General features: G+C 40.1%; 1 protein-coding gene across 1 annotated transcript in view; it reads right to left on the bottom strand.

Annotated features, from left to right (window-relative positions):
- Nucleotides 1-5432: 5432 nt before the first annotated feature.
- Nucleotides 5433-25161, bottom strand: part of XPOT (exportin for tRNA) — a 45789-nt gene continuing 26060 nt past the window's right edge. The window contains exons 17-25 of the mRNA XM_069080783.1: nucleotides 23204-23442; nucleotides 21664-21949; nucleotides 19679-19868; nucleotides 13133-13249; nucleotides 12852-12967; nucleotides 10740-10787; nucleotides 9776-9847; nucleotides 8564-8620; nucleotides 5433-6061 (exon numbers count right to left, since the gene is read on the bottom strand). Coding sequence (XP_068936884.1) covers nucleotides 6035-6061; nucleotides 8564-8620; nucleotides 9776-9847; nucleotides 10740-10787; nucleotides 12852-12967; nucleotides 13133-13249; nucleotides 19679-19868; nucleotides 21664-21949; nucleotides 23204-23442 — 1152 coding nt within the window. The 3' untranslated portion in view covers nucleotides 5433-6034. The remainder of the gene's footprint in view (nucleotides 6062-8563; nucleotides 8621-9775; nucleotides 9848-10739; nucleotides 10788-12851; nucleotides 12968-13132; nucleotides 13250-19678; nucleotides 19869-21663; nucleotides 21950-23203; nucleotides 23443-25161) is intronic.

Below are 25161 nucleotides of genomic sequence, written 5' to 3'. Positions count from 1 at the left end.
CACCTGGCCCATAATACACAATATGCTTAGTAAATGCTAGTGGATTTGTTGGGTTTTAAGATGTATTCAATCTATGTCCCAACAAAGCAGTGCTTTGTTATTTTAGTCATAGTTATCGAAGAGTTTTAGAGCTAGAAGAAATCTTACAGTTCTCTAGTTCAACTTAATACTCCAATGAACCTCCTTCATAACAAATCTTAAAAGTGGCCATCCAGACTCTGCTTCAAAATCTCCCAGTGATAGGGAAATTGCTATTACCTTGAGCTGTTCAATTTGTTTGTAATTTTTCAAACACCTTTTAATTGTTAAGGTGGTCTTAAGGTGGAAGAGCAGACTCTTCCTCTGCCAACCATTGTTCCTATTCTGTCCTATGGAGTCATCTATTTTAACATGATGGCCAAGTATTTGAAAATAGTAGGTATACTGCCATCTCCCTTCCTCCCCACCATTTCCCTCTTGCCCTCCTCCAAGCCTTTTCCTTTGCAGGTCTTTTAAATCATGCTTCATAATTTGAGATTTGGTTTGGATCTCCCTCACCATGCTGACCATCGTCCTCTAGAATCGCATGTTTGGTTTCTAGTTAAACTGACCCGGTGTTGAGCAGAATACTCCAGGTGTGATCCGGCCAGCACAAGTAGATTGGAAACCTCCTTTGTCTTGGAGATTGATGATATAGCCCCACATCACAACTTTTACGGTAGCCACATTACACTGCTAACAAACCCAGACCATAAATCCTTTCCACATATTCAGCTTATCTAGCCATGTATCTCTTCCATCTTGTAATTTTCCTTTAAAACAAAACAAAATAAAACAAAAGCTTAATTCAGTATTTTAGGTTTATCCCTGTAAAATTTAAGTTTCCTCAGTCTAACCCATTGTTCCTAGCCAGCTAGGTATTTTGGGATCCAAACTCTGTTATTAAGTTATTAATATAGGCAAAGTAGATAAAAACTATAAAATTGCAAATTGCTTTTGTGCCATCCAACATATTAACTATCCTTCTAGGCTTTACATTATTCACCAGTCTCCAAACTGATCACTTAATTTAAAAAACACCGGGCATAAAAGGAACAAGATAAAGCCTCATGGCTCACCACTATAAACCTTAAACAGGCTGGCACTGATGCATGAGTCAATAGCCTTTGGTAACAATCAATTTCCATCCAGCTCCTCTCTCTTGTGCAGATCTATGATTTCATTGGCGTGGGCACCCCTCCGAAAACTCCTACTTAGGCAGATCAGCAATTCATCTACAACTTGTAACTTCCATACAAACATTCTCAGAGCTTGTCCAATGTCTTGTGTTAGTCTGAATGAACAAGTGTTTTCTTGATCTGCTAAAAGGGAAATAAGACTAGTTTTTCATTACTTTGCAGGTTAGAACTGTAAGATCAAACCCTCTTGACAGAAGAAACAAGGTAGCTACCTAGAAGGGCCGCGTCTCAGGTCACAAAAGCAAGGAAGCAGCAGTGCCAGCACTAGAACTCAAGGCTGACGCCTACAGTCCCGTGCTACTTCCCTGTTACGTAGATTAGTGATGGGGTGATGGGACCTGGACCCCTAAAAGTTAAAAGACCACTTCTGTGAGGGCAACCCAGCTCCTGAATTTTCTCATCCACTGCAGCAGCCCAGCTCCCTGGCACCTTCACCCAAGGCTCCTGGCCTACTACAACCCATCTAGATCACTTTATTAGCTCAGCATTCCTTGCACTGTGGCACCTGGTACACCCAGACTACTACCTACTCCTCAATCCCACCTAGATCCTTTCACTGCCCCTTTTGTCTGTAAGCCATCAGCCTCATCCTCATTAGTTGCAGGTTCACCAGAAACTTTGCCTGCTCCTGTTGATGTTATAATCAACTTTGCCACTTGACTGGAAGACGGGTTTCTGTGTGAATTTGTTCCAGGCAACTCTGCCTTGTACCCTGACATTCACTAGGAAAGACTACTATTCATCATTGGTAAATCCAGGCTAATCCCCAATGATAATAGCTTTACTGTAAGTCCTCACAGACAAAAACCATTTGATAATTCATTCTAGAATGTTACCAGAAATCAATATCCAAGATCACTGATCCACCTTGTCTTCTAGGGAACATTGTGACATCAGAGCATCATGATTTAGATTTGGAAGGGACCTTAGACGTTGCATGGTCTGATCCCCTCCTTTCACAGACAAGGAAAATGAGACCTAGAAAAGTCTGACTTGTCCAAGGTCACACAGCTTAGGGAGGAATGGAAGCAGATATAAACACAGGACTCTTTCTAGTGGACCTGACCTGGAGACTGCCGGGAATCCACAAAGCTCATCTCTCACTCTTCTCCACCTCGATTCTGAACAGAGGTAGAATTATTCAGTTTTACAAAACAGGATAAGTCCCTCAAATAATTACTTAAATTGCATCTTATGAGTACTGATCACTTTAAGGTCATTGTTTCATTTGACCCTTCTAACACTGTGAAACAGGTATTTAACTATGAGGAAAATGACGCTCAGGGATCAAGTGAATTAGACAGAATCGGTATGGTAGGAGACCTGCCTACAAATCATTATTTATGTGTGCTTGGGCAAGTCTTGTAACATCTTTGTGCCTCAGTTTCCAAATCTGATGGCCTTTCCCCAATGCTCACCACTCATAACCAGGAGGACATGACCTTTTGGACATTCAAACCTCTCCTTTTGGATAATCTTTTCCATTTTTTTGTGTGATGCTGCTCTCTCTTGGTTCTACTACCACAGCTTCTGTCTTTTCTCCTGAATTATCATTTATGCTATACTTCCTAGCTGTCCTGGGCCCTCATTCTTTACTATCCCTACACTTACTCAGCGACCTCATTAGTTCCCCTGATTTTGCTTATTTTCTTTATGCTGGTGACTCACAGATCCATTTCCAGCCGTAGTTTCTTTACCAAACTCTCACATCCCCAACAGGATAGCCTATAGACATTTCAAATTCAACATATCCCAAACTGAGCTCATTATCTTTCCCCCCAAACCCAATCATCTTCCAAACTTCCCTATTTGTGGCAAGGTTATCACCATTCTTCCAATTACCCAAATTCATAAACTAGCTGCCAAGTATTACAATTTCTACTCTGTACTTACTTCACCCCACCCAATCTTCTGGCCCTTCTCATCTCTTACCTGCACTATTATTATTGTTGTTTGGTCATTTTTCAGTCGTGTCTGCCACTCCATGATCCCATTAGGGGTTTTCTTAGCAAAGATGTTGGAGTAGTCTGCCATTTCCTTCTCCAGCTCATTTTACAGATGAGCCAGTACGGCAAACAGAAGTTAAGTGACTTGCCCAGGATCCTACAGCTACTAAGTGTCTGAGGTCAGATTTGAACTCAGGAAGCTAAGCCTTCCTGACTACAGGTCCAGCACCCTATCCATGGGGTCACCTTGCTGTCCAGATTGGTCTTCTGGCCTCGTTTTTTTCCAAGCCAAACTCCAAAAAGTTGGTGACTTTCCTGAAGAGCCAGTCTATGTTACTCAGCCAGCACAATAAGCTCCATTGATGCCATACAACTTCTGAAGCCCCTTACAGCATGGGCACAACCTCTTTCCATGCTTATTACACACTGTAGCCCTCCACACATGCTATGCTCCAGCTCAATGGGCTTTCGTATTCACCCAAACAAGGTGATCCACAATCAGCCTGTGTGCCTCGCCCCAGCTGGAATGTATTCCCTATTTAATTGTACTTCTTGACATCCCTAGTTTTCTTCCAGATTCGGATGAACCTCCTCTTTACCTCCCCCACCTTCACCCTATTTCTACTGTGTCTCTACCTATCATATACATGAGGGCAGAGGCTGTTTTTGTCTCATGCCCAGTCAGTGTCAGGTACGGAGTCTGGCACAGAACATACCTGGTAATTATCTGGAGCTTCATCTACACCCATAAATGCTTCAAGATGATCAATATCAGTTCAACAATTGCATCTGAGGGGCGACTAGGTGGCACAGTGAATAGAGCACCAGCCCTGGAGTCAGGAAGATCTGAGTTCACTTGACATATTTACTAGCTGTGTGACCTTGGGCAGGTCACTTAATCCCAACTGCCCTGACTCCCCCCCCCCCCCAAACAAACAAACAAAAACCAACTGCATCTGAGCTTGCTTTCTGTCAGCACCCTGGGGTGTATTTGTTTTGGTGAAATGATGTGGTTTAAATTTAGCGAAACTGGTCCCAAATCTTGAGATTCTGCTCAGGCAAGGAAAAAAAGCAGGCTTAAGTCTATTCTGGCAAGGTCCCTTAAATGGTAACCTGGCTGGGGTGTGAGACACTCCACAGTTCTGAACACAACTGCTTATTTCCCTTCCTTGGCTTTGCTCCCCTCATACAAAACACCACAAGTCTGATACAAGGGGCTGAAAGAGCTGGTGAGAAAGATGGGGTAGAGTGGGAAAGAAAGAAAAATGTGCAGGCTGAAAGTTTCATCCTAGATGGCTGTAGTCATTGTTTCAGGTCAACTGAAGAAGGTTTGGTTGAAAATGACTTCTATGTAGGGAAAAAAAAGAGTGCTGCTTATAGGTCTTGGATCACTGCTCCTTGGAAGGCCCATGAACAAAATGCAAACACTGGCATATAGCTGCCTTGACCAAAGTCCTACGCCAAAAAAGATGGAGCTAAGCTAAAGTAGGGCTGGCTTTACAAACATTCACCTAACATTTCCTAAAACAGAATCATCTCAAGTGCTTAAAATTTTGCCAAATTAGATTTATACACAACTTTTAGGGAAAACAGCTCCTGAATAAGGAAGGACAGACACCACTTCCAAGAGTTCACATGTACAGGGGTGCAGAAAGAGCACTGGCTCCAGTGTCGGGATGACCAGGGATCGAATCTGGGCTCAGATACTTAGCACCCACCCAGAAACACCTGGCCGTGTAACCTTGAGTTAAGTTACTTAACCCCAATTGTTAAAAAAAAAAAAAGACTTCACATCTACAGAAGCACCTTGTATTTTACTGCTTTCCTTGGACTGATCCTACCTTCCTCCCCACTTTTTTTTGGAGGGGGGAAGGAAGGGCAATTGGGGTTAAGTGACTTGCCCAAGGTCACACAGCTAGTAAGTGCCTAAGGCCGTATTTGAACTCAGGTCCTCCTGACTCCAGGGTCTTCACTGTGCTACCTAGTCACCCAGACCCTTACCTTTCGAGGTTCATAATAAAAAGGTCATTATCCTAATTCTGTAGATTAAGATGCACCATTAAGAGCAGGTGGCGGTAAATGACAGAGTCTGGATCTGAACCCAGGCCTGTGGATTCTGAGACTGGAACCTTTCCCCACAAATCCCCCCCCCCCAACCCTGCTCCCCACTACAAATATTTTCAGGAAATACAGACAGACAAGCTAGATACACAAGAAGATACAGCTAATATACAGCATGAACAATGACTTAAAAAAAAACTTGGCAGAATTCACTACATAAAATTTATTTTTTTATATAAAAATGTATAACCAGCACCTACTTTTAAATCAATTAATTTATGAAATCACTGTGTTCTGTAGGAAACACATGTTAGCATTGAAACAGCTTAAAGAAATGTCATGGCTATCTACAAAATAATCAGTTTTGATTCTTTTTTTTTCTTCCATATTTTAATATTGGCATACATGAGGGAAAATTAAATTCTTACGGCAAACGTGTTATAGTCGATAATTTTTTTTAGAATATACACTGCTTAATCACTGCTATGGTTTTTAATGACTTCAATTAAGTTTCAGATAAAAAATTAAAGATACCATGACAGCTTTGCTGTATTTTTTTTACAGCAATTTTTTTTCTATACAACAATCTGAGTAGGCATGCAGGTCAACTTTTCATACATACCTGTATTCAAGCCAACTCAGTCAAACCCCATTTTTACAGAAAAATGCCAAAATACAGATTGCAGGTAAGCACAGAGCAACTTTAAAAAGATCACCAGTATGAATGGCACAAAAAAAATACCATCTGTATAAATTATTAACTGGAGTTCCTGATCACGGAAATTGGTACATGGATTTCCAGTGTGATCCTTAGGGCTTTGCTCTCTGAAAGAATACCTGTTAAAAAAAAAAAAGTATTAGTACAATTCCTTCCAAGGTGAATGGGTGGTCTCTGGTACTGGTATCAGACACAATTACTTCAAAGAGAAACAAAGGAGCTTTTTCCCATAACAGTCATTGCCTAGGACCTGATTCACCAATGGAATGTAGTCATTCCTCTGTAGTGAAAGATGGCAGCTATCTAAAATCATTCCTTCACATAATCCATAAACTCATAGGTAAATTAAAGCAAAACAAAAGCTTTTTTACATATTGCTGATTACCTGAGACCACAGACAAGTAAAAAAATAAAGACCACATGAACAGGGTCTGGAATAGATAAGAGTCTTCCTTTTGCTGAATAAGTTCAAAGTGACACAGAATGTGTCCTCTGAGAGTCATCTTTTGTTCCTTTTAATGCAGAAAAGGAGCTTGTCTGTCACTTATCTTTTCCTAGAGCTGCTGTGGGTGCTAAGCAGTGAAATCAAGTGAAAAAGGTCAAAGCACCAAGACGTGCCAGAGACAGCCCTGGCCAGCACTCTCCCAACAAGGCTGTGATGCTTAACACAATGCAAAATACCCCAATAATGGACAGCAAGTTCGTGTCATAAAAAAGGCACTCTGCTAGCTACTGAATGCAAAAGCCTAGGACAAGACATGTGGAGTTTACAGTCTGGCTGTATTTACCACACTGCAGTGCTGGTGAAGTGCCAAATGAGCTGCCCATTAACAGTTCTCAGAGCTCAACAGCAGAAGAGATTACTAAAGAAGAGGGTAGTCTTAGGGGTAGCTAGGTGGGGCAGGGAATAGAGCACCAGCCCTGGAGTCAGGAGGACCTAGTTCAAATACGGCCTCAGACACTTAACACTCACTAGCTGTGTCACCTTGGGCAAGTCACTTAACCCCAAATTGCCCTCCACTACCCCCTCCAAAAAAGAAAAAAAAGACGAAGAAGAAGAAGAGGAGAGTAGTCTGGCAAAACATCACAGAGAAGGTGCACACTCTGGCTGAATCCTGAAGGATAGCCAGGAACAAATTTGGGGGAGGAACCAGCAGATAAGACACAATGCCATGAACACTCCGGTTGTGTTCCAGAAACAGTGAAGAAAAATGTCCTGTTCTTCAGGCTGTCTCAGGGAAGAACACACTTATGCTGTCCCTGAACATTTAAAGCACCGTCCCCTGAAAAACACTGAGATGAAGGGTGGCAGTAACCAGGCAGCGGCTAAGCCTCTGGGCTGGCTCAGACTTCACCCCCGCCCTAATGATCCGGCTCACAAACTGTCCCATCACCCCTACAAGAACAACTCCAAGCCGAGGGTCATCTTTATGTATGAGGGACTGCACTTCTTACTTCTTTACTCAACAAGAGTCCTTTTCACATTTCTTTAGCTCTCCTACACAGCTAGGAAGAAAACAAAAGGGCAAGAAATAGAAAGAGCAGTCTGACACGACAGCACCAGGGACCACTCTGTGCCCAGGATGATATCTGTACAATCTTTACAAGGTACAATGATTTCAAAGCAAACCAGAACTTGGTTCCCTCCCCTTTCTTCCTGAGTGCTGACAGCCAACCTTCTCACTTGTGGGGAGGGGGCCAGGGGCAGGTGGTGGTGCTCCTTGAACAGGACAGAGCCCATCCCTGGGCCTGTGCACAGAGCTGTGCTAGCTATGTCCAATCTACTTGAGCTTCCGAGGCCTCTGCTGGCCAAGGCTTCAGGGACCAGCTACTGCCATGCCATGGTAAAATACTGAACTAATGAGACTTTCATGGAGGAAGAACACTATTTAAAATGAAAAATACTGCTTTACTTCCACGCCGAGAAGATTAACATTTCAATTAGGCTTATAAACTAATCACCAAATAAAAAATATGCTATGGTCAGTTTTTAGGACCCTACCATTCTACATAATTTTAGTATCTGCAAGAATGTTAAAAGGATCATGGGAAGATCTCAACCAAAACATATCTAGGTATGTATGTACACTTTGTCCCAACATCGCAAGAAAAAATGTTTTATACATAGAATAAACACAGAACTTTATTCCCTTTTCCTTGCCTTCTTATGTTCTTCCTAATCCTTTCCTAGGCTAGGTCTAGGCTAGCTCTCTTTCCTTACTGGATGCTTTCACTCAGCTCCTTTCCTCTACATATTGCTGAGCGCAGGTGGCAGGGCAGTCAATACAATGCTGCTAACCTGAACTACCACTTTACCAGAATTATCTTTTGAAAAAACTATTCCCATGTACACACAAATTCTACTTATTGTATTCCTTTTCTCTGCCATGTCTGCCAGATCTGGAAGTCAAACAGCCTTTACCAAAAGCTATAAAGGACATCCTACCATGTGCAGCACAGAACAAGGTTCTTCCAAACCCATTTGTCAGGACCCTTCAGTGACAGGTGGCCATTTCAACAGTAAAGTTTTAAAATATCCCCCAAAATTGTTTTTCTTTTTACTCTTAACCATGGTTTCATTACAAGGCTACACAAAGTATCAACTGCCTTCAAAAACTTACCTTTAAGTAATTTTTAAACACTTTAGCATCAGGCTGCTGAAGGGCTTGACAGAACTCCTAAGGGGAAAATGGAACCTCTGTGAATACCATCACAAAATTCAAGAAAGGTCACTTGTAGAAACAGTATCCAAGATCAAGTTCACCTCTAAAGGTAGCAAATCTAGCAGTTCCCTGGTGCCAAATGTTATGCAACACGAAATGATTCATTCACAAATTCTTAAAAGTACAGTTCTCATGGTTAACAGGTGCCCCTCGATGACTTGGGGTGGGGAGGAAGTACTGCTGAAGCTTTTCTCTCTCATCCCTCAGGGACAAAAACCAAGAAGCTGAAAATCTGTACCTTTCTAGCAGCAGCTCAGTCCCAAGGACAAGCCCTACCAGTGACTCATCAGGAAAGGACAGGAAAAAGGAACTATGACCAGGAAAGGGTGGGGATCCTGACCTCCATTCAAGCATAAAAGGGTCACTGTGATTCTACTTCAAGCTGTAAGTCAAGCTTACACTTGGCTAAGAAAACTAAGCATGAGCACAAAAGTCATTTTGTGAAATGAAAATGTAATGGCAAATTCCAGATATTTCATGACATGTGTCCCCATTTCTCTGCAATCACAAGTAGTCCTAAGCATGAGACCTTAGTTTCACTAACCTTTAAAAAACAACAAACAACCCATTTCAAAAATGGCAGGATGTGGATACACATATGACTTTTACTTAATGGATACATTCAAAACTCAATTTGTCTGGATAACTGCAAGCCAAGAGATCAGATACTCTCTTTGTTGAGTGCCACCACAAACATGGCATTCCTCAGCCTCCCTACCTGGTATTTATCTGACAGGGACTTATCACACACATGCTTCCAGGTGCTTGCTGGCTCCTCGGACAGAAGAGAAGAGAAGCTCACTGACTAATGCCAGTCTCTTGTCTTTCTGCCAGTGCATGGCATTAGCGGGCACTTAATAAATTCCTGCTTACTAACTGAGGTTATCTTGTCTACTTTTCTTGACAAATAGTTTGAAAACGGATGAAATTAATTTGACATGTTAGGCATTTAACTTAACTGCTCTAACCGGTCAGTTAGGCATATAAAAAATTTAGAGGTCTAATGCTAAATGGTTATATTAATGTTCACTTTTCTAAATCAAAGTCTGAATTTCAGGTACAAATATTTTTGCTCCCATAGTTAAATTAAAAAATAAGGAAGGTTTTTACCTGTATTATTTCTGGAGCTACCTGCAGAGAAGGGAGGTATTCTTGCTGAAGATACTGAATACATTCTGGGCCCTGAAAAATTCAATCAAATGTAAATACAACCAAACTACAACTTTGTTATTTAGACAGCAATTGAATTTTTAAAAATAAAATTAAAACACTCCTCACCCCTTTTACAAATTAGGGGGAAAAAACCTGAGTTTAGTGTTCTAGAATGGTGGCATTCAGTGGTGGTGGCAGTGACTATAGAGTCCTAGGAAAGTCAACAGCAATAATATACTGTCAACAGCATCCAGAGTGGCATCTTCTTCATATTATCATCTATCAGTGAGTGATCACAGAACAATAGAATCTTAAACCTAAACGGAGCCTCATTTAGTCCAAATCTTCATGTTAAAGGTAAAGAAACTGAAGCCCAGAAAGATTAAATGACTTTATCCATGGTTAATCAACTGCTGGGCTCTAGAGTAAGGATTCACATGTAATGAGTTATTTATGAAGCACTTTCCTCCCACACCTCTCTGAACCATGTAGTAATGGTAAGCACTGTTCACAACTCATAAATGAAGACAATGAGGTACTTGGCCTACTCACGCTTTATGAAAATATTTGACCCTTATTTTATTTCTGATCATTCTTGATGTTCTCTGTCAGTAAGATAATACTAAATTCCAAGTGGCTGATTGCTGGTTGAGATCTATGTATCTTTCCTCAAGATGAGGGGGCATTTTATTTTGGGGAGGTATGTTTTATAACAAGAGGGTCACACATATCTGCAGCTACTACCTTCATCTTCCCTAGAAACCAGTGACATAAAGTTGTTCAATTAACACTTTAAAAGGGTTTGCAACAGAACGAATTAGATTCAATTATGATTAAAATGGTTTGGATAAAATTATGATTAAAATCCTTATACAAATAAAGGTCTAAATATAATACCCAAGAAAACATCTGCAAAACTTACCCTTTTGAGATGAATTGTTTTTAGAGTCACTGCACACTCAGATAAAGCCTGTTGAAAAACAAAGCTTAATGGTCAATTTCTGTTTATTTCTTTTCCAATTAGACAAATGGCCCCTGATCTGTGTCTTTCTCACTGTTCTCTTCTGGATGAAAAGAAGGCAATTTAGCATGGAAAAGGTAATAGGCCAGAAGTAGGGGGATGGGAGGCCAAAGATAGGAGGTGGAGCCGAATGGTCTATTCCTAGTACAAGTTCATTCTTTCACAACTTCCAAGTCAACATTATAACGAGAAATTTGCAGAGAAATCATAAGGAATTAAAAAAAAAAAAAAAGGATTTCCCTGCCATTATCCTCAATACAAAACCAAAAAGGTTCCCTGAGATTTCTTACGTAATATACATGTCGCAAAATTCACCAACTTCAATTACCATGAGAATGTATTTTTGTGATCTTTGGCTTTATATCAATGATATCAATATATATCAACGAAGACAGCATGGCACAGTTAAGAGGGAGCTGGCCTTGGAGCCAGGAAAACCTGGGTTCCAGTACTGATTCTGAGACCACCTATAATCAAGAAGAATTCTCTCTTTGTTATCGGCCTGCTAGGAAAAGCTGAAGGCAATGTGGAAGAATTGGGCTGACTAATCATAGCACCTACAGGTATGCAGGTGGACCTCACTCTCAAGTCACAGCACAACAGGGTCAGCAGCAGGAAGATCAGGTACCTCTCTCAGATATGACTAGAGGGACAGTACTTAACTAAACCAGGAAGAGAAGCAACTCCAAGAGATAAAAAGTCATTTTGATCATGCTAAATTGCAAGGCTTTTGCAATGAGATTAAGAGCTGTGAATCAGGAAAAAAATCTTGGCCAAAAATCTCTAAGGGATTATAATGGTAATGGTGGTAATTTGAAGATCTTCCCGGCCCCTTAATAACTCTAAGGGAATCTGAAGACCTTTGAAAATAAACTCTGCTCCCTACAGGCTGAATGTAATCACATGGAGCCTGTAGTGGGAAGAGTCTGCGGAACGGTGGAGCAGAGCTCACAGGAAGCTGGGAGTCAGAGCAACTAGACCAAAGGAGACAGGCTTGTGAGTAAATATGGGTCTTGTGTTGGTTTGTGGCAAGGCTAAATGATAGTGTGGCTCTCTGCTACGTTGTGGTGCATTAACTTCTGTGTTGCTATGATGGATTCAGTTTCCTCATGTTGGGATTTGGTCTTCTGGTGTCTGGATAAATGTTTTGCTTCTGTCTATTCCATGGAGAGTCTATTATATTTTGCAATCGAGCTATATTTGTAGTGATTGTTGGTGCTGTGAATATTGCATTGGTGCTAGAGGGACTGATATAAAAGACACAGGAAATAAACTTACATATATAATTTTGATATGTACTTTTAAATTACAGTCTTCAGATAAAAGGGATATTACTTGAAAAATATTTGGAGTTACTTGGGCTACGTGGGCAAGCATTAGGAAGACAGGAGGCATTTACATAGTATTTACTATGTACCAGGTTCAGTGCTAATCACTTTACCAGATATCATCTCCTTTGATCCTCACAAAAACCGTGGGAGTAGGGAGAGGTGCTATTATGATCCCCATTTTACAGCTGGGGAAGCTGAAGCAGAGCTAAAGTGACTTGTCCTGGGTCACACAGCTAGGATGTATCTGAGGCTGGGATTGAACACAAGTCTTCCCAATTCCAGGGCCATTGCCCTATATGCTGCACCTCCATCTCCTCTCTATAGAGGATGGATTTTAAAACAACTGCAAATGAGGAAAACAGAACTTTAGTAAGAAGAATGAAACTGGGGTGAAGGGGCACTGAGAAAGGAGTACACAGCTGCAGCTGGAAGAAGTGAACAGGTTTACAGTCAATGTTTAAATGCTCTGAGATGGTGTTTTAGGGACACTGATATTGTTCATCAGCACAGAAAAACGGTCGTAGGAATTGATGGATTTTTTAGTAACACAAAGGTTATTGTCAACATGAATCAACATGTTTTAAAAATGAAACTAAATTTAAGAAATCTAACAACCAACGTGGCCTTTTTAAAGACAACAACAATCTATATATGAATTATACAAAGATTTCTAGGTGCTCACCAAGACTGTCTGTGCATCCGCCAGGTCAAAAGTTTGCTTCAAAGGTGCTAAGAAGCAGGCAGGAACGATGTGTTTGTAGACAAAATCAGCAAATCCTACTGGCCCATCTTTGCCCCCTGTGAAGAGAACATAAGACTTTCATTTTGTGTAGAGAAATTAATTATGAATGTATCACAATGGTGATTAAGTGCCAACCAAGAGTCCTGATCACCAAAAGCTGTAAGAGAGGGAAGGTCAGAGCAGGAGACAAACACCGGGTGATAATTCACCACCAGACTTACCCCAGAGGTCCACAAGCTTTGAGAGGATGATAAAGCATGTTTTCTGGGCAATAGGATCTGGATATTCTACTGCTCCTTGAATAATGGTCACCAATACTCTTTCAACATTCTCTGCACCTAAAGAGGTAGAAATAAGTGTTTCAAAGTGGTTTCAACAGAACTATAGCTCAGATTTTTAAAGCTCCTATTTCAAATGTGATTAAAAATTCTCCAAAAATTCCCGTCTGAAAGTTGAAAACACTATTCACTCCTATTTCAAGACAAAGAAAATGAAGTAATACTAGGTATGTAACATGGTATGCATGCTTTGAAAAGGTTTTAACCAAAAAATGTGAAGCCACAGTATGATGGACACATGAGTATTAACTATTACACACCCACACACAGATCTCCAAAATCTTAGTTTTAAGCTGTACTAACACTTTGGGGACATCATGTACATAGAGACAGCCACATATACACATGCCCTTCAATTTATTATCTTAATTTGACTGTCTGGATTTGATAATAATGGCAGCTAACATTTATACAGGGATAAATACGAGCCAGGCACTGTGCTAAGCATTTTACAACGATTATCTCATTTGACCCTTACAGCCCCTTGGGAGTTAGGTGCTATTATGATCCCCATTTTACAGTTGCAAAAATTAAGGTAGACAGATGTGGAATGACTAGCCCAGGGGCAAACTATTGGGGATCTGAAGCTGGATTTAAACTTGGGTGTTGCTGACTCCAGGGTCTGTAATCTATCCACTGTCCTAGTGTATTTCTGTAAAAGTACAAAAATCATCAGCCACCATAATTTCCAAAGAGAGTTACTTCTTAATATTCTTTCCCTTCAAAACCAAATTCAAGAAATGAAGTTTCCCTATTGTCTTCCCATTCAAAACACCACCTGAGGAGGTGAACTTCTGTTTTCAGGAAGGGGAAAGAAGAGGTAATAATATCAATCTTAAGAAATTCTGGGCAGAGGCCCGGAAGACACAGGGGCTCGGCGCAGAGGCTCAGACGAGGCCTGATCAACATGGAGGCAGGTTGTCTCACCAACCACAAAGGCCATTTCCAGGTCTATCACTGCAGGGCTGGGACTAGACAGAGCTGGGTAAGAGTCAAATGCAGGGCCCCTGGCAGTGGCAACAGCTACTCCTGGGACTACCAACCCAGAGCCTGGAAATTTAAAAAGCTATCTTGGACTTCCTATCTGGACTTCCAGGGACCAGGATGGCAGAGTGAACCCCAGCTGCTCCAATCCCCCCCCCCTTGATCCTGAAAGCACAGTAATTATTGCCCCAAAGAAAAACTTTAAACAGTAAAGGCTTGGGAACCCTAGAGGAAGGGCATGGCTAGGGCCCTGCCTCAAAATGGGTAAAAAGCAGACTGCAAAGACAAAGACTCTGGAGTCCTACTATAGTGAGGGGGAGGAACCAAATTCAGAGGGAGACAGTGTTGACTCCACACCCACAGCTGAAGCCTCAACAGGGAACTGGTCTCAAGCACAGAAAGCATTCTTAGATGCAATCAAAAAGAACTTTGAAAACCAAATTAGAGAGACAGAAGATAAAATGAATAATTCTTTTAAAGTCAAAATTGCAAAATTAGAAAAACATTGCAATGAAGAAAACAGCTCCTTAAAAAGAAAAATGTGTGATATGGAAAAGGAGCTTCAAAAACTAACTGAGGAAAATGATTCACTAAAAACTAGAATCAACCAAATTGAAGTGAATAACTCTATGAGGAACCAAGAATCAGTCAAACAAAACATCAAGAATGAAAAATTAGAAAAAGAGGTAAAATATCTTAATGGAAAAATAACTGACCTGGAAAACAGATCCAGGAGAGGTAATATGAGAATCATAGGCCTACTGGAAAATCATGATGAAAAAATGAGGCTGGACAACATCTTTCAAGAGCTCATCAAGGAAAACTGCCCTGAGATACTAGAACCAGAGGGTGAAACAGAAATCTAGAGAATCCACCTGTCACCTCCTGAAAGAGATCCCAAGTTGAAAAGTCCAAGAAATGTTGTGGCTGAACTCCAGAACTACCAGATAAAGGAGAAAATACCACAAGCAGCCAGAAAGAAATAATTCAAATATCGAGCAACCATAGTGAGGACTGCATAGGATCTGGCAGCTTCTACATTGAAAAACTGGAGGAAGTGGAATATGATTTTTTGCAAGGCAAAAGAGCTTGGGTTACAACCAAGGATCACCTACCCAGTGAAACTGAACATATCCTTCCAGGTAAGGAGATGGTCATTCAATGATATAACAGAGTTCCAGACCTTCCTGATGAAAAAGCCAGAGCTCAATGGAAAATTCAACCTCCAATTTACGAGACGCAAGAGAGACATATAAAGGTAAATAAGGAAAAAACACACACATACACACACACACACCTGTTATTTAATAAGAGCAAACTATTTATAGACAAGTAGAGGGTATGGGTATAAATTACACAAAATGATAAAAAAAAAATCCTTATTAAGGGCTGCAAAGGGACTGCAATGGAAGACGAGGGAAGAATGAAGCAGAAAAGGGTAAATATGCCACACAAAGGAGGCATAAAAACAATCCAGTAGAAGGAAAGAAGGGAGGGAGAGGAGCATTATATGAGCATTTTCCTCACTGGTTCTGGTGCAAGGAGGGAATAACACAACCAGTTGAGCATAGGACTCTATCGAGAAGAGACCCAAAACGAATCATAATCGAGGGAAAGAGGGGAGGAAGAGGAGCATTGTATGAGATCTGTTCTTGTCAATCTTGGCTCAAGGAAGAAACAACATATTACATTAAGTAAAAAAATCTATCATATCCTACAGGCAGTAGGAGGGGGAAAGGGCTAACAAAGGGGGGGATGGTTAGAAGGGAGGAAAGAAGTAAGGGGGAAGGGGAGGAAAAGGGAATACTGAGGGAGGTGGTGGTTAAAAGGAAAACTCTTAAGGAGGGAAGGGAGAAGGGGAAAAAAATAAAAGCATAAACACGGGAGAGAATAGGATGGAGGGAAAGAAACAGACAGTAATCATAACTGTGAATGTGATGAACTCTCCCATAAAACAGAAGCGGATAGCAGAATGGATTAAAAACCATAATCCTACAATATACTGTCTACAAGAAACACATCTGAAACAGGGGAATACACACAGGGTAAAAGTAAAAAGCTGGAGTAAAATATATCATGCCTCAGCTAAAGTAAAAAAAAGCAGGAGTAGCAATCCTTATCTCAGATAAAGCAAAAGCAAAAATAGATCTAATTAAAAGGGATAAGGAAGGAAACTATATCCTGCTAAAAGGCACCATCAAAAATGAAGCAATGTCATTACTAAATATCTATGCACCAAGCGGTACAGCATCCAAATTCCTAAAGGAGAAGTTAAGGATGTTAGAGGAAGAAATAGATTGCAAAACCATACCAGTGGGGGACTTTAATCTCCCCCTCTCTGAGCTTGATAAATCTAACCTGAAAATAAACAAGAAAAATGTTAAGGAGATAAATAGAATCTTAGAGAAGATAGATATGGTAGACCTCTGGAAAAAATTGAATGAGGATAAAAAGGAATATACTTTCTTCTCAGCAGTACATGGCACAAATACAAAAATTGACCATGTGAGGTTTTTAGGGCATAAAAACCTCACAATTCAATGCAGAAAGGCAGAAATATTAAATGCATCCTTCTCAGATCATAATACAATAAAAATTATATGTAATAAAGGGCCATGGAAGGATAGACTAAAAACTAACTGGAAACTAAATAATTTAATCCTAAAGAATGAGTGGGTCAAACAAGAAATTATAGAAACAATCAGTAACTTCATTCAAGAGAATGACAATAATGAGACAACATACCAAAACTTGTGGGATACACCAAAAGCAGTTCTTAGGGGAAGTTTTATATCCCTGAATGCATACATAAATAAAATAAGAGAAAATGGAGGTCGATAAATTGGGCATGCAACTGAAAAGGCTAGAAAAAGAACAAACTGAAAATCCTCAAATACTAAATTAGAAATAATGAAAACCAAAGGAGAGATTAATAAAATTGAATTTAAGAAAACTATTGAATAAATAATACTAAGAGCTGGTATTATGAAAAAAAAACAATAAAATTGATAGACCTTTAGCCAATATGATAAAAAAAAAGAAAAAAAAACAAATTACAAGTATCAAAAGCACAAAGGGTGAATCTACCTCCAATGAAGAGGAAATTAAAACAATAATCAAGAATTATTATGCCAAATTGTATGCACACAAATTTGACAATCTTAGTGAAATGGATGAATATTTACAAAAATATAAGCTGCCCAGACTAACTGAAGAGGAAGTAAACTACTTAAATAACCCTATCTCAGAAAAAGAAACTAAACAAGCCATCAAGGAACTCCCTAAGAAAAAATCTCCAGGGCCAGATGGCTTTACTAGTGAATTCTACCAAACGTTTAAAAAACAATTGACTCCAATACTTTACAAACTATTTGGGAAAATTGGAGGAGTCCTACCAAATTCTTTTTATGATACAAATATGGTACTGATCAGGAAGATCACAAATCAGGAAGAGACAAAATAGAGAAAGAAAATTACAGACCAATTTCCCTTATGAATATAGATGCAAAAATTCTAAATAAAATATTAGCAAAAAGACTACAGCAACTCATCATGAGAATGATACATTCGGAAATTCTGTAAGGAAGAAGAGAGCAAATCTGCTTGAGACAACCATGATGGAACCAAAAAAAAAGTAACTATTACCTGGCTAGGACTACAAAGTGGAGATTTCCAATTCTTTAAAAAGTGTCCAAAAAATTCTACATAGGTGCTCCCAAATTTATCAAGGCTGTTCTTTATGTACACACACACCAGACAGGCTTGTGTGATAGCTAATCTGTAGTCTTTGCAACATCTTCCCAATATTCCTACCCCAATCTCTCAACTAACAATCTTGCATCTCCAGGAGCCCTTTAAACATGGAAGTCCAGTAGACAACTTAAAGTCAGTATGTCCAAAACAGAAGTCATTATCTTTCCCCCTGAACCCTTGTCCTCCACATCCGACCAGACCCTCAGGCTCATATACCAGATGTCATCCTGGACCCCTCACTACGTCTCACCTTCTCCATATCAAAGCTATGGACAAGGTTTATCAATTTCACTTTAGCAACATCTCTCGAATACACCTTCTCCCATCTGACACTGCCAACACTCTAGCATAGGTCTTCGTCACCCCCCACCTGGATTACTGCAATATCCTGATGGGGGGAGGGGTGGGGAGCAGCCAGCCTCAACTCTCTCCACTTTGGTCCACCCTCCATTCAGCCACCAGAGTGATTTTCCTAAAGTGCAGGTGTGACCACATAACGTTCCCCATCCTCTACTGCCTTAATAAGCTCCAATGTCTCCCTATTACCTCTAAGATCAAACACAAAATGCTGTTTGGCATTCAAGGCCCTTCATAACCAGCCCCCTCCTACCTTTCTAGCCTTCTTACTCCCTATTATGTCCTCTTTGATCCAGTGACACTGGTCTCCTGCCTCTTCTATGAACAAGGCTCTCTCTCATCTCTAGGCATTCTCTGGCTGTCCCCCCATGCCTGAAGCACTCTCTCCTCCATTCCCACTACTGACCTCCTTAGCTTCCTTTAAGCAAAACTAAAATCCCATCTTCTATAGGAAGCCTTCCCCAAGCCCTCTTGATTCCAGGGCCTCCCCTCTGTTATACCTCCTATTAATCCTGTATAGATCTTGCTTTGTCTGGTCTGTCTTTTGCCTCTCTTTTGTAATCCCAAGACTTAGCACATACAGTGCCTGGCACACAGTAGACCCTTAATAAATGTTTACTGAATTGAATTTATTGATCAACTAAATTAAACAGTTGTGAGAAATAATTCATTTGGACCTCTACTCTACTCCAATCAGTATTAATCAGTTTGATATGATTCCATGGGATAGATAACAAGTTCTGAAGATCAGACGTCAGAGCCAAGACTGTAATTTCACCTGCTTAATCACAGGAAGCTAACTAGAGGCCCTCCCACCTCGTTTTTCCTTGTCATGTTGACCAAGCCCAGCGAGGCAGAGGTGACTCAATGACATGGAAAGTCCCCCAGCTTATTTTTGTATCTCCAGACCATTTTCTCCTGTCTAACGTGAGCAGGCGACCATCTTATGACTACTTAGTCAGTGGAGATGCCTCAAGCTTTGTCCAACCCAAGAACTCCCCACCGACATACCATTTCTAGCTGATGCATCATTTTCTGGCCTGTGAAGCAAGCTCTACCAATGGGATTCTGTATTTTGCATAGCCTTGTTAGAATGTTCAGGTATCACCTGGCAGGGGCCATCTCAGATTGTGAGGAAGATGGGAGGTCCACTTCATTAGACTGGTTCAGAGCTCAGTGGTTTTTCTTGTAAATTGGACAATATTAATCCCCATGTAGTATCTGTTTAACATACCTAGTTCCCTCATTAAAAACACATCTATGGTAATGTGCTAAACTGAGAAGATAATTTACAGCACGTAGTTAACAAAAAGAAACCAGTGTGTGCTTCCTCACCCTGATTGGCTATGACTTCACTCATTCCACTTCCGGTGACTGTCTGCAGGAAAGCAAAGTAGCTCCTCCTCAACATCTGTTTTTCCAAAGCAGCAGATTGGTCATTTTCCTCTGCAGGGCGAAGCAACACTTCAAAAATGGCATGAAGTAAGGGCATGAACATTTGCTGTAAAAATGGTGACACCTGTGTCTGGGGAAGAGAAACAAAGATGCTTTCTGAACAGCAAACCCTGGACAGTAAGACAGATGCTCACGTTAATAATCTCAAATGAATTTTAACAAAACCACAACTTTATTACACAGGGACTGGCCGATGTGAGGGACACTAAGAACAAAGTGGGAGGTGCTGAGCTCTTGGTGAGGGGTGGCTGGGGATAGCATCAGGCTGGCAGCAGTACTTGGACATTTCCTTTTCTAGGAGCAGTGAACCAAAGCTGTCACACTGAGATATGTGAAGAGGAGAGGGTCAGGAGAGTGGTGGGGATGGCTGGCCAGAAGTCAGGCACAGTGGGTCACACAAGGCAGCTGCCCCTCACAACAGCAGGGCCCCCAAAGGAGATCTTGGGTGGGGAGGAGGAAATATAAGCATAACACCCTTTCAAGTTTAGTCTGCATCATTAACATTTTCTCCATCACTTTTTAAATCTAGACAATCAACAATACAATAAATCAAGCCATGTTTTGTAGGCCTGACCCATTTCTGGAATGTAAATGCCCATATGGAAAATTCGACAATCAGATGAAGCCCCTATGAGCTGGCTCCAACATGGCATTGGGTGAAAGGGTCCGGTTGGCAAGGCTGCTGGAGAGAAGAGGACCTCATGAATCCAGAAGGAGCATGCTGGGATGGGAAGACCTAGGCCCAGTGGCAATGAGCACCAGGGCCCTGGGGAGGGTACTAATCTCTGGGGGGAACTAGTGATCTATACCCTCCTGAACCAGGCAGTCAAAAGTAATGTTTGTATGCAACTTCACACTAAGCATTCCCTAAAAAGCTTCACTTGCATCTTGAAATAACAAATGCTGCCCCACTTAAATTCTGCCCCCAGAACCTAAATTCATGCTGAATTATCAGTGTCAGCAAAGTCTCTGGTCTGCTGTGTAAGCATTCAGGCCTTTTAATCTGCTGAGGGAATTCCTTTGTCCAGTTATACATTTGCTTACCAAAAAAAAAAGACATTCAAAATATTAGATTTTTAAAATACTATTAAGAAATAGCATTGAGTTTCTATACATAAAGCCAAAGGAATTAGAGATGCTGCAACAAACCTTTATGAAGATACAATTCATTTTGTGAATGACAATGACTGAGGAATACAAAGTTTACAATTCTTATGAAAATTGTTTATTGAACAAAATATATTATTTTGGGCAAAGAAATCAAAGTCCATCATAACTCTAAGGATAATTTAAAATGCCTGGTTCCACCGGCAATTTATGAGTAATATTAAATGAACAGACTGATGCTCTAAGGTTGGGATCTTTGTCATACTATTGGGTGACACAGAGCCTTGAATTACTGTGCTGTGTCTAAGATGTAATTGGGGTAGGTACTCTTCCTGCACCAAAGCAGACTGCCATCTCTCTATGCCTCAAAGGAGCACGACGGGCTGTTCACCCTGGAGGTGACAGGCTGGTTTTCAGAGGACACAACTCACCCCCTGGATGTACAAAGCCTTGCAAACCTACTAAGAACTGCTAGAGTTCATGCTTCACTAACTGGGTGCGCCCAGGGAGAAGCCGTGTGCTGTAACCACCTGGATACCACTTAGCTCCGAGTTCCTTATTTAAAACATGTATGAGGCGCCCAGTCTTCTCTAATAAGAGAATTCTCCTTGGCTGCAATAGTGAAGGGAGAGTGGAATGCAGAAAATAGTGTGGGCATTTTCTTTAAACCGAGCAAAACAAAGCACAGGCCAGAACACGTCTGAAGGTAAGTTCATCGCCAGCCGCCAGGACTGTGGGGTTCTTGGATGAGTCCATACCTTGAACTTGGCTGTGATCTGATTGATGAGAGGAATGAATTCCTGAAGGTCCTTGGCTTCACAGTCTTTGAGCATGTGTTCTGAGGCCGAAGGGATGAAGGGAAGAACTTCTTCCTCGAGACAAATGATCATTCGGTGAAGGAAAGTACGGACACCGCTTCTGAGAATCTCCTTCTGTAAAGGACAGCTGAGGGCTGGCAGAAATGTCTGTAAACAGTCCAAATAAACCTCAGAACAGCCACACTGTTTCACAGTCTGCTTGTTGCTGAAAGCTTTACTTGTTCGGCTGTGTAAATAATAAAATTGAAAGCTTAATTGAAATTTCTTTAGTAAAGTTACTTAGCATCCACAGATTAGAAAAAGGAAAAGGCTGTTAATATAGTATGTTCTACTAAAACCAACGAAAAAAAATGGGCTATTTTGGTAGCACAATGATTTTCAGCAGAGGTGTCAAATACATGGCCAGTAAACAGCCAACCAGATAAAAATATAACTGAGAAGTAATCAACAAAATAAAAATCATATTAATTATATTTTATAATAAACATAATAAATGAATGTAGACAATGTCACTATGTGACTGTGGGGATCCTCATGAATATTAGAGAGGTCCCTGTTCCCATCTGAGTTTGACACCCCTGATTTGTTGCATTCTTTAGCCTTGAGATTCATGGGAAATTCATTTGTGAGATGCAGTACACCTGAAAAATGTGAAATAAAATAAATGAATGATAACCATAATCTGAAATAGTCCTTTATGATGCAAGGATGTCAAACACATTGGTAAGAGAGTATAAAGACCAAAGAGAAAAAATATTAAAAATATAGATCAACACATACTAGGAAGGGCAATACCTAACCAACTCAATTTCCCTGGAAATGATGTGCACAACTGACAATGCAATCTTCTAGGTCAACATGGAACGTTGTTTTATTCAAAAGATTTACGTAACTGCATTACACCTTCATTAATATGTGGCTTCTATCTAGATCTCCAGTTATTCTCGAGAAGATTAAATCTATGATAACAAATCTCAGACATATATATGATAACATAATCTCAGACAACTTGGTAAGTATGTTATCTTCCAGAATTAGCAGCAAACACTGATCTTTTGCAAAATGAGAAAGGAGGCTTTTGGTTGAGTAATGATCCAGAATCCGAATGACGTAACATGCTGAAGGGTTTAAGTAAGAATCTCAGAACCCCTCTGCTTATAAGTGTTAATGCAAAGGCATAAGGTTTCTAATTCAGCACTTACATACAAGCATACATTTTCTTAAGTCTCCAAACCTGCAAGTTTTAGTGATCCCTGAAGGATTAACATAGTAAGAGCCCAATTAGAAAGTTTAAGGACTGTGAATAAAATGAGATTCATTTCACAAAACTGGCACATTTTTAGACTCCACTAAACCATCTTGTAATTTGCAAGACTGTACCTACTTTCACATGATCAAATGCCTACTGTTAATTTTATTTCATAGAAATGTTTTATTGATGTAATTCTTTATTTAAAAAAAATTTATAATTTATACTCACCTGGCAAACCCAACAGCATGGTTGAGACAGTCTGCTAGGGCTGCCTGCCTTTCTTCATCTTGTGCCAGCATCAATTTTTCTAACAAAATTTTAAACTTTTCCATTAATGGAGTCAACAGATTCCTCATTAAAGCCTGCTTCCTTTCTGCTGGGTAGTCACTATTCACAATTAGTACTCCTGCAGTCTCATAAATAAAAAGCTGATCATCACTGCTCAGCAAAGACTGGTAACCATTTTCCTAGAACGAGATTTATATTCTTTAATGACATTTTAGTTCATCCCATTTGCTCTTAAAAATAAAATGAGTGGGGTGGCCAGGTGGCACAGTGAGTACGAGCACCGGCCCCAGTGTTGGGATGACCTGGGGATTGAATCCGGGCTCAGATACTTAGCACCACACCCAGAAATAACTGGCCGTATAACCTTGAGCAAGTTACTTAACCCCGATTGCTTTAAAAATAAATAAATAAAATGAGCATCACAGAGTCAAAAGAACAATTTATTAAAAAAAAAAACTTACCTAAATAACTTATTCAGAAAACAGTGTGCATTTAAGCATACCCATTTTAATTGGCTGTATTATATAAAGTATAAATGAACTATTGCAAATCAAAAATCCTTGATTCTGAACTTTTTAGGGCAGTGGTAGGAAGTAGGGGTGGGATGGCAGCAAGAACCTAGACAAGATTACTTACGTGTGTCAGTTTCTTATTTGTAAACATTTTTTGTAGCTATGTTAAAGAGTTGATAAGGTTAAGATAAAAATAGGATATCAGTGTGCTTTAACAAAGCAAAACACAGATTCCGTGTGCATTTGAAAAAATCTTTAGTGCTAAAAATTAGGGGCATTAGAACTAGTTTTAAAGTACTAATTAAAACAGAAAAGTTGTGTTGCAAGCATTTCTGAAAGACTGCAAACAAAATCAAGTAAATTAAATTGTAAGCAAGTTTTTCCACCAGATCACTTTAACATATATTCACTTATAGATATTTTAATTAGCTGACATATTTATTTTGGATTTGCACTATCACTTCACAGAAGCTGGACAAAAAAATTTTCAAGTACCACTAGACAAAAAAAAAGTACCACTAAATTTTAAGAAAAGTTAACATGTACAAGATCCAGTCTTCTAAGAGACAAAGGCTTATTTACATTAAAAAGGAACTGCTTGGGGCAGCTAGGTGGTATAGTGAATAGAGCACCAGCCCTGACCTGAGTTCAAATCCGACCTCAGACACTTAACACAAAACTAGCAAGTGTGACCTTGGGCAAGTCACTTAACCCCAACTGCCCTCCAAAAAGCAAAACAAAAGGAATTGCTCTGCCTGCCTTGAAATGATGAAATATACCAATTTTTATTTTTTGAAAAGCAATCAGGGTTAAGTGACTTGCCCAGGGTCACACAGCTAGTAAGTGTCAAGTGTTTGAGGCCAGATTTGAAATCAGGTCCTCCTGATTCCAGGGTCAGTGCTCTATCCACTGTGCCACCCAGCTGCCCAATATACCTATCTTACGTGTTATTTTCAGAAATATTCCTATTATATAAAATGAAATGCTAAATTATATGGGAAAATCTTTATTAACAAACTTTAGACAAATGAAATTTGAGTCAAGATTTTCTTAGCTAAATAGAAATCATTATTTATTAATTATTATTAAATAATTATTTATTTGTTAAGTATTGTCTAAAAACGTTTATCTAATGACCAGCTTTCATACTAGAGAGCTCCTGTCAGTATACTCCTTCATACCCAAATCCTGAGCACTCAGTGAGGGCTGCCAAGGAACTTTCCAAGGAAATGGCCATAAACTGTGTGGTGTATCTTAGAAGACAAACACAGAAGTAAGAACAGGTGGATTTGTCAGCTGACTAGTTTTTCTCGAAGCGGCTGTGTGGGACAGCTAAGAAGATGCTCAAATGTGACTAATGAGTCTTTGCTGAAAATACAATTTTTA

The sequence above is a fragment of the Petaurus breviceps genome, unplaced genomic scaffold, assembly GCF_028583685.1.
Source record: "Petaurus breviceps papuanus isolate PSGF00001 unplaced genomic scaffold, PetGlider_PUasm1.0 154, whole genome shotgun sequence".
Lineage (NCBI taxonomy): Eukaryota > Metazoa > Chordata > Mammalia > Diprotodontia > Petauridae > Petaurus > Petaurus breviceps.
This window is presented reverse-complemented; position numbering and strand designations above follow the sequence as displayed.